General features: G+C 34.9%; 1 protein-coding gene across 1 annotated transcript in view; it reads left to right on the top strand.

Annotated features, from left to right (window-relative positions):
• Positions 1-232: 232 nt before the first annotated feature.
• CCDC141 (coiled-coil domain containing 141) overlaps positions 233-13,072 on the top strand; it is a gene marked incomplete at both ends in the record, with an annotated part of 81,932 nt that continues 69,092 nt past the window's right edge. The window contains 2 exons of the mRNA XM_084265765.1: positions 233-334; positions 1,924-2,046. Coding sequence (XP_084121891.1) covers positions 233-334; positions 1,924-2,046 — 225 coding nt within the window. The remainder of the gene's footprint in view (positions 335-1,923; positions 2,047-13,072) is intronic.

Here is a 13,072-nt window from a genome sequence, read left to right as displayed (position 1 = left end):
GCAGCTTAATGCTACCAACTAGGGGTGTGTCAAATCTCTCTCAAGAATGATAAACTCAATGGAGTTTTCTATTTTTAACCTCCTGTTCTTTCCTTTTGGCAGACTAATCAGCATTAGCCGAGCTGCTTCGCTGAATGAACCCAAGAAACTCTGTTGCTTTCTGAAATGAACAGCAGACCTTGCAACAGCTTTTTGAGCCTGCTTTAATGTGTGAAGTCAGATTTGAAGCACCATGTCAAATGAAACCAGTTCGGAGCAGAAGCCTTCTACAACAACAGTCAGTTCAGTTGCTGTTCAGGCTGGGGATGCCAGTATTGTCATAGCTGTACTAAAGGTAAGGCAGCAAGCGCTAGCACATCTGTTCTGGCTTTCTGCTACTCAGTGATTACTATTTCTTTTAAATCTTCTGTACAAATAAATAGCTAACATAAAATGATATGGCACGGTCATTTAATTGGTTAGCATCTACAAGAGCTTCCTTGGAAGCTAACACTTGTTTCTGTCCATAATTTCTGTTTGTGATGTTGGCTTTCTAAAACAGAGTAAATAATTTCTCTGTAATATGTGAGCTCTTTGAGGCAAGGGATTCCTCTTATTCTGTTTAAAAGTAAGAAATAGCTGCAGAGTGCCACAAAAATGTGTTAATGAGCATGATGTTTCCTTTAATTGAACTTGAGACTCCTCAAGAGTTATTTTTAAACTATACTCAGCAGTAATTGTACTTAAGTCATCTACTAGCCCAGCAAATGCAGATTGCTTTGGATTTTTTAAGTATTTGCTGGGGGACAAGTTGGGGGAGAAGGACTAGACTTGATAATGTGTGGTTATTTTCAAAAGCTATGAATTTTTATTTCCATGCGTTTTAGTAAAGACCCTTGTTGTATGTAGCAGTGCTTACAGGCACCTGAAGGCCTCTTGTTCTGTGAGCTGGGATCCACACCTACAGCTTGCACAGTTTGGCACGGGGGCACTTAGTCCCAGTTGGACTTTATTGGCAGTTTGATTCTTCATTCTCTAAGCAGCTTGAAAAACTTGCTAGCTTCAGCCTCTAGTTTGCCTCTAATGAAGGATAAAGGTGATAACAAGTTGGGCTGTCATGGAATTAGAGTGATTATTCAGGATGCAGATACTTCAGTTGTACTGGTGGGAAGGTTCTTTTCCATCAGTTCTCACCCTTGCTTGGAAGACTGCTGCTTGCAGGGGAGTAATTTTGTTGCAAGGAGGCTTACTTTTTGGTGAAGATGTATTATTACCATGTACTGTGGGAACATCTACTAGCCTCCAGTGATATCACTGCTTAGTTCCTTATTGCCATCTTCTCAGACCGTGGCAGTTCTGCAGCACAGCAAGGAGAGAATTAGCTGTGCTTTGAGTTGCTGTCAAGCTTCCTTTCTTTGCATGTCCTCCAGGACATTATGAGAGATTGCTGTTTGGGTTCCTATTCCAAAGGCTGCTAGGTGTCCCTGCTGGTAGTTGTGCCATCTCTCTATGTATTCAGTGCACAAGTATGTTGGAACTCTGTGCTAGAAATTAGACTTGTGTTTATGGTTTTTGCATGTGCTGTAATATATTTGTATCGTCCCACACCTCACCCACCAAGGTTCACTACCTACCTATGCAATCTTTAGCTGAAAGGGGAGATGAGTTGGAGAAACTTTTATAGCTCGTTTTGATGAACTTACTCTTCACAGACAAAACCAAAATTGCAGTAGCTACTGGATAGGATTAGAGAATGGGATTTTGATACCATTTCAAAAGGAGTAAAATTTGTATTGTGTCCCCTGTGTCTTGATTCTGCAATTGGATATATAGTTATGGCTTCTGTGACTAAGGGAAGTGTGTGTGACCTGAGGGTCCCTGTGAGTGCATAAATGAAGGAAAACTTGTGTTTTCTGAAAGCTCTAATTGTTTACTTTATTACAGTGTGGGAAATGGGTGAAGCTTCAGCTGGCTGAATCAACACCAAATTTATTAGAAATTGGCAGCAATCAAGATGAGACTAAAAAACTACTACAAGATCATGAGTTCCTCCTAGGTAAACTTAAGGTAAGATGTGATAGCACCACATAAAAATACATCTTGTCATTATAGTTCAGGTATAACAGTTGATATAGCTGCCTGAGCCTCCTGTTGCAATGTGGTTGTTAGTTTAGACTTCACAAAGAAAAAAAATATGTTCAGCCTTTGTCAGTGTAACAAATCAGATCTAGGCCCCTGCTCTGGAAAACTGTGTTCAGTGTTAATTGCTGTTTTCTTACCATAGTAGTAAAGATGTGCTGGGTTTTCCATTTTTTTCACCTGATAATACTGCATATTCCTATAACCCTCAGTAGCTGCTAAATATAATAGATCATCTTTGTATTATTATGATCATCATCATCTAATGCTAAAAATTTTTTTATTAGATTATAATAGCTGTAAACACAAAGTTCTTTTTGAGTGTAAAGTAGACATTCCAGGCACATATTTATTGAATTTTAATTGATGTAAGCTATGGTAAGAATGCTATTGTAAGATTAAATTTTGCTTGTCTTGCGCTAGGAAGACTTTAGATAAGTAACAGACCCAAAATAAAATTTTAGCATTCCTGAGAGCAGGTTATAACAACAGTGGCATTTGGACACAGAGTGATGTGCTTGCATGAAGAAGCTGAATTATTTTAAATGTGGATGTTTGATACTGAGAAGAGCCTAAAGGCACCCAAGGAGAAAATTTGGGTTTGTATGTTGAAAGGGCAGGTTGACCTTAAATATATAGACTTTCCTCTAAAATCTTGGAGCTGTGTACAACAATTTTTCTGAAGAAATTCCATTTCTTTTTTTTTTGAGATCGCATAAAACTTAGATCTGAAAGAGCAAACATGATCTGGATAGGATCAAGTGTATTTGATTTAATACTAGTGACTATGAGCTTCCCCAGTTGTCATAAATCTCAAACATGTATCAGGTAATTTAATGAAGTATATAGACAGTGAAAGAATGTAATCTAATATGGTGCACAATGTGGGTTTTGAATAGTATGAAGAATAATACTAACACTCTCCCCCCCCTCACCGCCCCCCCCACACACACACACCAGGCCTCAAAACCACGCAAACCCAGAGGGGATGGTTCTAGTATCTTAGGGCAACTGCCTCCCCTTTATTGTTGTCAGTGCTACACTCAGGCATTCTTGGAACAAGATGAGGTATCCTTTTTGAACAACTCAGGATTAGCTGGTTTCTTGCACACTGACAGCAGAAAGAAGCAGAGTTTTTTTGCCAATTGTCAGAAATTAATATTAGAACAGAGAAATAAATCATAACGATTCCAGTCTTTAAACAAAAACAAATGTTCATATATTTTACCATTAACTCAAGCCTTAATGTGTTACAGACTTATATTCAATGTGGTTTGCTAAGGGGAAGAAAATAGTGTAAATATTGGTCTGAGTGGTGTTGTAGGTGTTACAGATAACTTGTAAAGACATGAACAAGGACAGTAAAACAAGAAAGTTCTCTCCACAGACTCCAAATTTTGGTTATGTTTCTCTTCATTAAAAATTTTCTTAAATAGTGAAAAAAATCAAAAAAGCACTTTGTTCTCTGCTCCTTCAAATGTTCTTATGCAAATGCTACATATTTTGACTCATTTGTGAGGTGGTTTTGACTGATTGCTTGAACCCAAAAGGCTGATCCTTAGTTGGATCCCAAAATTTAACAGATTACATCAGCTTAGAATATGTGTTATGCATAAACAGCTGAAGAATATAAATATATCAGGAACAAATACTTGTTATTTCATGTTTGATACCTTTGTATAAAAATAGATTTGTAAAATTCAGCATTGGTTAATGAACATTCTGTAAAGGGGATAAATTCAAAATGACTATTTTTTTTCTCAATAATTTAAGAGCTGCAATAATGCAGGACTTGAATGTCATTAAAATTTATAGTGACTGTACATTTTTCAGGCATGACCCTTTCTGTCCTACAGTAAGTTGTTAACACTTCTCACTAATTATTCAGTCTTGGGTTACTAAATCCACTCATCAAAAAGTTTTAGAATAATATTCTCTGTCTTTGAAGTGTTGATTATAGATTGATTTCTTCCAATAGAGTTTGTTTGTGAATTATGTGTTATGTGAAGCTGGATAGAGAGGTATTAATGTTGCATTCTTCAACATTTATGAATATAAAGATTTAGTGACTTATGAAAACTTAATAAAAGATTCGAAATGTATGCAGGAGAGGGGTTGAAAGAATGACACAACTTGTTTTGATGGTGTCCAGTATATGCAATTCTACTTGACCTTTTAGTGAGTAACATAATTATGTAAATATTAGTAATATCTAATTCTAAAAACACATGAACTTTCTCCCAGCAATCTTATTCAGTGCTATTTTTAATTCTTCCAATATTGCCTACAAGTTATTTTCATAGACTATCTTGCTCCAATTGACTCCATCAATGGCAGTCTATGGCAGTTTATAACTACATTTTTTCTGGTAATCGGATATTGGCATTTGGAATGTATGATAAATTTAAATAAGTCTAAGAAAGGGTAAAGCTAAAGCTAATGTTGTCTGCTCAAGTAATACTTTTTGTCTTATGTGGCAACATTGTCATATTTTGTCAGGTTTGCATATTTTTTAAAAACATTTGTATGGAACTGTAGAAATGCTAGAGAAACTTATAGAAAATCAGATGTCTTAGAACAGCTCATTTAGGAAAATTCAGGATTCCACAAAACAAATTATGAATGTCCATCAACAGTTAAGTCAAAACTGTGTCTTTATTTGTCGTGGTTTCACCCCGGCTCAGCTGAGATCCACGCAGCTGCCTGCTCCTTAAAGGAAAAGAGCAGGGAAAAGGGAAGGGTGGGGGGGAAAGAGGTAAGGGAAGGGAAAAGGAAAAGAAAGGGGCAAATAACCCCGAAACCAAGAAATAAGAGGCCCGTGGGTTGGGATAAGGATAGTTTACTAAGATAACAGAAAGATAAAATATAACAAAGCTAACAGGACTTTAGAGCAAAAATATATGAAGCTGTTGATACACAATGCAGTTTCTCACCAAACCACACAACTCAGGCCATGCCACCCAGAGCCGTCCCAGAACCCGACCGTCCCCCAAGAACCGCGCGTCCCGGAGCCGCCCTCGGCCTTCCTCCCGTCAGCCCCCCGATATCCTGGGCAGGACGCAATTGGCGTGGAATACTCTCTTTGGTCAGTTGGGCCACCTGTCCTGGTTTTGCCCCTCCTTTCTCATGAAGAGCTGAGAAAGTCCTTGACTGTCTGACAGCAATTAAAAATATCAGGGTGTTACCAGCACTGCTTTCATTTTAACTCTCAAACACAGCATTCCATCCGCTGCTACAAATGAAGTTAACTCCATCCTGACCAAAACCAGGACATTATTATACTTTTGTATTGATGAATTATATTTTTATATTTGAATTGTTTCAATGATTAAACTTTAATGCTTTTGAAAAGTTGCTAAGTGCCATATTAGCTTCATTTGTTTTTTATTAGATTAGAAAGGTACATTATAATGAGGAAAAAAGTGTTTTTTTCTCTACTGTACTTCATCTAAAAAATGGGAGGGTGAAATTGATACAATTTTTTATTTCATGGAATTTTTCAACTGCCTGAATTTAAAGTGCAATTGTGAGGCAAGTTTGAATTGTTTTATGTGGTTGTGGGTTTTTTGCCATTTTTTTTTTTTTAAAAAAAGCGCAAAATAAATCACACTTCATAACAGATACTGATACTGGATACACATATGCTTAACTTTGCTGATCACTTCACTTCTAAGTTAAGTATTTGTGCAGGATAGACTGAAATTCCTGAATCAGAAATTATTTGAATGCAAAACTGGTCCTGCTTAAGGAAACAGATGATTAATATTAAACTCATATTTGGAGTCAGTTGCAAGAGCCTATGGACTTTCAGAATATAACTTGCAATATAGTTTACCCATGCTAGCATTATCCTTTGCTGTTTTGCAAGTTGTAGCTGTTTACCTTCATTAATAATATCCCTGTGTGTATAAAGTTATTATCAAAGTATTCCAGCCAAAATATTTCCTTTCCTTCAAATGTTGAGAATTAATAGGTAAAAGAAAGAACAAAATTTGGCACAGTGACCAGTTTGTAGTACTTCTAATGCTAGAGGAAAAGGAATGTAATCCACCTCATTGTTCCAAGAAATTGTTTTTGGCTTAGCAAAGTTAACAGGAGTTAAAAATCCTAACCAGCCAGTTTGACGTTTAGTAAGGCAAATAGTACTTTGGAGAGTATAGCAAAAGACCTGTTGAATAAGAAAGCAGTGATTTTTATAACACTTCTTTACGCCATTTAATATTCAGAATTGTCACAAAAACTGGTGTGTGTACTTTTAGAATATGAGAAAAAAAACATATCCAAAACAGTTTCCTTTGACAGAATGTCCTCTGTCATACTTATTACCAAATTGAAATTCTTTCCATTTAATTTGAGAATTGGAACACCATACTATTTTAATAAAAAGCAGAACACCACTTTTGGTAAGGTCCTCATTTCAAATGTTTATGGATTAGGAAACAGATACATTACTGTTAAGAGTTTGAAGAACAGGAAATAGTAAAACTGAACCTAAACAAAAGCCATATACATAATGTTTACATCTACTTAAAATTCCTTTCAATGCTCTTGATTTCATTTGTATGTATAATATTCATCTACTTTATAGCAGAAATTTTTCTAATTGTTTTTGTTGAATTGTCATACTAACTACTAGTAGTACAGAAGATTAATGAAACTTGTTTAGCAGTAATGATTTAAAAGGTCAACTATAGTTAATTTTTAAAAATTTGTTCATGAAGCCTAATTGATCAGGAAAATTTGTATATGCCTTTTATTTGTTCCAGGCAAACTTAGAGATTTGTTTTCCTTTGGACATAAACTTGGTGTTCGTAAGTGCTAAACAATTGCCTTTGCTTTCATAATTGATTAATTCATTTGACAGGCCCAGATGCTGCCAAGGTTTACATGTATTCATTGTTGCAGGTTCCGTGAGCTGAAATGAAAATGTTTTTTTTTAACATGGTGAAGACTTAAACAGAAATGTTTTCAGGTCTGGAATCATAGCCCTTTCTCCTTGTGACTTGACTGAGACCCATTAGTCTCAACTTATGTTCTGATTCTGAAAACCAAAGCTTTCAGGTGAAATTTGTTTGCAATGTGCATATAAATTTCTCTGCCTTTCTTCTGTTCTCTGTAATTCACGTTTCCAACAGGAACTCTATCTGGAGATAACACGCTGTCTCAGTGTTTCAATCTCTCAATATCAATGCTTTCTGCATCATTAAAAAAAAAACCCAAAACCAACAAAAATCCCACAAAACTCCCAAACCTCTGTGTGTGCATGTGTTGCCATGCTTTTGGCTATGACAGTGTTAAGATCCCCACTAACAGCGTCATTCTTGGTTTGCTTTCAAAGTTCTGCTTTTTATCATGAAAGAGACTTTGGCAGATCTGCTACAAAACAGAAATAAATCCAGCCTATAAACTTAAGGTTAAAACCAGCACTGTTATTAATTTGACTCATGAACCTGATGGTTGCTCCCAATTATTTTATTTACTTCAATTCACAGACCATAAATTGCAAAATAGTAATTTATATGCTAATATCCAAGAGAAACAAATGAAAAAATTACATTCTTCAAAAAGCAATAATATAATGCGGGTTTTTTGCATTTTATATATTTTAAATATGTATTTCAGTTATTTAATGTAAAAATGTTTTCATAATGCTTATTTTTTTCAGTAAATTTGTTATGGAAGAAATAATTTCTTAATATTTTCTGAATCATTTATAATTAGTTATTGAGGTACCCAACTGTACAATTAACAGCTAAATTCAGCTGCATTTTCATCATCAAGCAGAGCTGATTTTTGCAGTTTATTTGTAGAGAAAAAAAAGAGAAGAGAATGGCAAAATTTAATAAATATCATTTCAATGTTCGTTCAGTTCATTGGTTTCAATATTTGCATGAACGAAGTTCCCAGTGAAATAGTGTTTGTCTCAATAGTTTTATGGCTGACTTCTGGGCTTCAAGTGAAATATTTGTATGCATAATCACAGTACTACTTATAAACAAAGATTAATTAGCATCATCTCAGTAAGGATCATTTGCATATCTAACAACTCCAAGTTACAATATTCATTGTAAGAATCTGAAGCTGGACCTTTGTACAATGTAAAATACAAGCTACAGTGTAAATTAGGCCCAAATTAATAATGAAAAGAAATATAGGGGAGGAAGAAGGAAAGAAACCACTGAGCGTGATCAGGGTTTAAAGATGATCTAGGTATAATTCCATAAATATGAGAGAAATGAATGATCAAGTCAGCTTTGCATGCTAATCTACTCAATGCTTGTCAAGCATTTTGACAAGCCTTATCTGTTTTTGGAGATAATGACAGAAAGAAATAGATGGTAATAGGAACAAACGGCAGAGAATTTCTCAAAGTTCTCTCCTTCCAGAGCAATCTGGTACCTAGTACTAAATATTGTTCACTGGGAGCAATCTGATTATCAGCCTTATTGTGAAATGGTGAACCTCAAATGAACCAGCTCATGAAAGGAAGAGGGTCAGGAAGAATCAGATGAACTTCACTATTATAACAACAGAAATATTATAAAGTTCAAGAATCCAAATATAAGTTTGTGCAGTTAAGGTGAATAAAAATGTATTTCAGTTGTAGCTTTCAGGTTAGTACTTAATCGTGCAACAGCTATTAACTGCCATAGCTGTGGAAAATAGTCTAGGATCAGACCCTTGTAACTGTTCTGAAGAGAATTAGGAAGTATGAATGGAAATTTAGGATTCTGGTCAAAGATGCGAAGTATAAACCCAGTAATATCAGTCTACTCCATTTGAAAAGAAACTATTGTTGTGTACGGTGTCTAGAAAGTAAACCAGTTAAGGATAAATATTATAAATAATTGAAAAATTTTCAATAAGTAATGGCTTTGGCAGTTGTGGGAAGCATAGTTTCAAACTCACGGCAATAAAACCTTAATATCACTCTGAAGACCATATTATGTATTTGAACTCTTCGTCAACAAAGTAGTTTCCTGTAAAATGTTTCTCTTTTTTTTATTAGTCTGTCTTCTCAAAATGCAACCAGACCCTGTTCCTGAGGTAAGGGACAAAATGACAATTGATTTGATAATATAGTATTTTTGTAGTATTACATGAGCTATTATTTAAACACAGCTGTTTCAAAATTGTGAAATACTTTTAATAGACCTTAAAGAAAAAATAAGTTTGTTTCTTCAAATTTCCATTAATCAGTTAAAAAGCCAAAAAGGTTATTACATGTGAACACCTTAGTTCTTTTTTTCTAACTTCATACACACGCTGCTTTTGCATTTCATTAAACATGGCAGTGTGCTTTAACTTTCAAATTTTCTTTGGCTAGGTCTGATTTCATCACACATTAATTGAATTGACAAAAAAATTGCATGAAGCATGACTGATAGCTTTCGAAAGTTATCTCAGTTTTTTCTGTGTGTCATGGATTATGTGCTTCACAGCTAATCAGTTACTGGAAAATATACAATATTGATCAGCTACAAATATTAATTAACAACTTATTCAGAAAAAAAAGGCTCCTAAAATAAAGAAACCTCCTTCTGAGCCCTATACTGATTTTACAGTAGTCATCAAGAGTAGTTCAGAAAGGTTTAATATTTGAATTGTCTTTTTAAAGTATTCAAGCTGATGTAATATTAGGATGAATGCATGTCTTGTTTTATTTTGAAATGTAAAACAGCCAGCCCTTTAAAAGGTCAGACTTTGCCAAGAAATTTCAAATGGAGCTGGTTCAGATGCCACCTGTTTTTCCAGAGTATGTTCAGGACAGCTGTGGAAGTGGTATGATGATCTGGGGGAAATGAACCTACTAGTGACAAGCAATTTGTGTGTGAAGTTCTGAAAATATTTTACCTTTATTTTCAACATGTCAGTATTAAGTCATGCCAATTAATTCTTTTCATGGAATAATATTAAGATGGTGAATTATTAAAGAGACTATCAGTATCACATACTCCTTTAATTCCTGTTTGGTTGGTGACAGAGCTGGTCTAGAGTGATAAGAAAATCACATGATAGATAATTAATGCTACTACTTTTATACAGTTGCTGTGTGTGCAACCATTTTATGCCTCAGTAAGAAAGAGACATAATATTGGCTTCTTTTAGTGATTTACTTCATAACATTTTATCCAGTGGTATTAAAATGGCTACAATTTTTTTTCAGATGCATTGATAGTGTTTGAAAACTGTTGTCAAACCATTCCTTGCTTTGTGACCATGCTATTCATGGACAATACAAGATTAAATACTTGTCACTGCACTCAGAATTCTCTGGGAGAACACGTGTTTTACGCTACACAGCTTAAAACACCTTTAGCATAGCATAAGATACCTTTCCATCTATCCTAACTTACAGTCAGAGGCTACTGATTAATTACTTCTCTGCTATGATAATTTTATTAAACCCAGGCTGTCAATATCTTATCTTGGAGGTATGGTGTTTTAGTGGTAAGTGTCTGGATGCTCAAAAAGATAAAAAGTTTTACAAAGTTTCCTTTTACTCATTTCATGAACTTGCTTCTGGGTATGTGGGTTTTTTTCCCAATGATTCAAACATCCCTTATGAGTGTGAAAGAAATATAATTGCTATTGCCTGTATGTGAAAAATTGCTGAGGACCAAATTCGGTTTAGAGTCTTAGCTATTCCCAGTGAAGTAAATTCAGCTCCTGGGTCTTCAATAGTGTGATGGGACAGCTCTGTAGGACATCACGTCTCCCCAGGGCATGTGGGAATCTTCTGAATTTCCTCTGCAGGGATTACCAACGTGGGTCTTCTAAAGGACAGGCACAGTTAAGTAATTTTCAGTCCTCTTTCCTTTAAAATAGCCTGTCAAAGCAAGTAAAGCTGTGAGGGGGAAACAAACAAGTCAATTTTAAGGTATATGTTTATTAACATTGTATAATTGTTAATTAATAATTTTATGCAACCATTATAGATTTTGTTTTCTTTTTTTTTCTATATAAAACCCCTGGTTTTCAGTAAAACTGCTAATTTTCAATTAACTCATATTTTTACATATGAGTTTAACTTAAGCAATTTTAAAAAAATCTATTGGTTTCTCCCAAACCAGTGAAGTTTTCCCAAGTAATAGAGAAGGTGTGCAGTGAGTGGCGTTTTACCCTTCCTGGCCAATGAAAACATATTGATCATTTCAGCTGCTTTTCTTGAAATCATAGCAATGAGGGAAGTAGTTTGGGAAGGAAGCTGGCTTTGGCTTATCTCAACCCTGGACTGGAACACCTGCTGAAATGATGTTGAAGAAAATGAAGATGGGTCAGAGTAAACATTTTTCTCTGTCCTGTGGTCAAGCAGAGCTCTAGGCATTTGGTGTTATGTCACCATATATAGTTAGAAAATATTGACGATTTTGATGAAATTGGATAGAGAACAAAGCAGTCTGATATGGAAAATTAGTAATAAATTCCTCAGGTGTCTGAAAAGCCAGTCAAAATATTCTTGTCTGTGTCTTCATGGTAACTAACCAATTGTTTTATACAGTGCTTTAATTGGGTACCCTTGTAAAATCATCCCAGTTCCTTGAGAGAAATGTTGAGGAAAATAATCCTTAACTTTTTGTCATTGTTAACTAAAAACAATGACTGCTAGCATACTGAACCTCCAGATTTGTTTTCGAGCCATCACTTAGCTTTGAAGTGAGCTTTTTGTTTTCAGTAGGATGGTTTTTGACTCAACACATAGAATTCTGATGTCATTTTATGGTATATCTATTTGAGGTGTCTCATGATTTAATTCTCTGTTAAAAGCTGATATTCTTTACAGGATTGTTTCTTGAATAATAAGACATAGGCTCCTTTGGCTGAACTGCTGTGATGTCTGACAGACATGTCATGATTAGGAAACCAGACAAATACAGGAAAGTGGACATAATGAAGTCATGATAGCAGATTTTTATCCATGTTTTTATTTTTTTTAGCTTGTAGCATTCACTCTTAAAAATGAGGTCAAAGTTACCTGCTAAAAGCAAATACTTGATATAAAGAAGTTTGAAAGTCATTTTACAGCAAAAATATTGGTAAAGCACTCAGTTCTATCTAGTAAGCACTTTGAAGTATATCTGTGTTAACCTCATCTTACCCTGCCATTACAGAGTGATGAAGTCACATCCTTGTGTATTTCATTCATTCATCTTCCATTGTGATGTTTCTTTTATTCTACACTTTGGCACTAAAGCTTCTACAAGACTTTCATGAGATACTTTTTTCTAAATGCTAGGAAACAAAAAACCTTTTCTTTAGATCTGTTAGCCAGATGTGCTACACGGGTACCACTTAGTAGTTGAACTTGGAGTTTAGTCTTTTTTTTTTGAGTTTCAACAAAATCCAAGGCTTTGTTGTCTCTGAAGAGATTGTGCTTTTATTTATGCAAAACCAGTACTACATGGACAACATAATTTTTATAGTCTGGATAGTATAAAAATAATTGAGAAGTAATGATGCAAACCAGTCAAAGAATAAACAAAACAAAGAATAAACAAAACAAGGAAGAGTTGAAAGAACTGTGTGAAGATTGCAGTGGTAGATGGATTTTGATTTAAAATTTTCATGAGCTCGGTTCATTAGCTTACCATTATCATTGTAATGACGAAGCTGGGTTTAAAATTGTATTAATTGTACAAACATATAATCTCTGTGTCTTGAAGCTTACCTTGAACCAGTGCTGCTCGGTTTTTAATTGTAATAATAAGGATCCTGACTGCTGTATGTAAGACTGCTGCATATAAGATTAAGCAACCCTTACTTACCTTGTCATCTGCATAAATGTTCTCAAATAAAAGCTGATGGGAGTACTTAGGATTAGATTCCCAAGGCCAGCTAATTTTCCTGATCTGATTCTTGTCTCATTGTGGTATAATGGAAATATAAAACAGCTGTTAGCAACCGTTACATCAGAGTGACGGTATCTGCTGTGTGCAAATGACCTCTAAAGCCA

Source organism: Gallinula chloropus, assembly GCF_964237585.1.
Source record: "Gallinula chloropus genome assembly, chromosome: 5".
Classification (NCBI taxonomy): Eukaryota; Metazoa; Chordata; class Aves; order Gruiformes; family Rallidae; genus Gallinula; species Gallinula chloropus.
The sequence above is the reverse complement of the archived record's forward strand: the minus strand, read 5'-3'. Positions and strand labels throughout refer to the sequence as shown.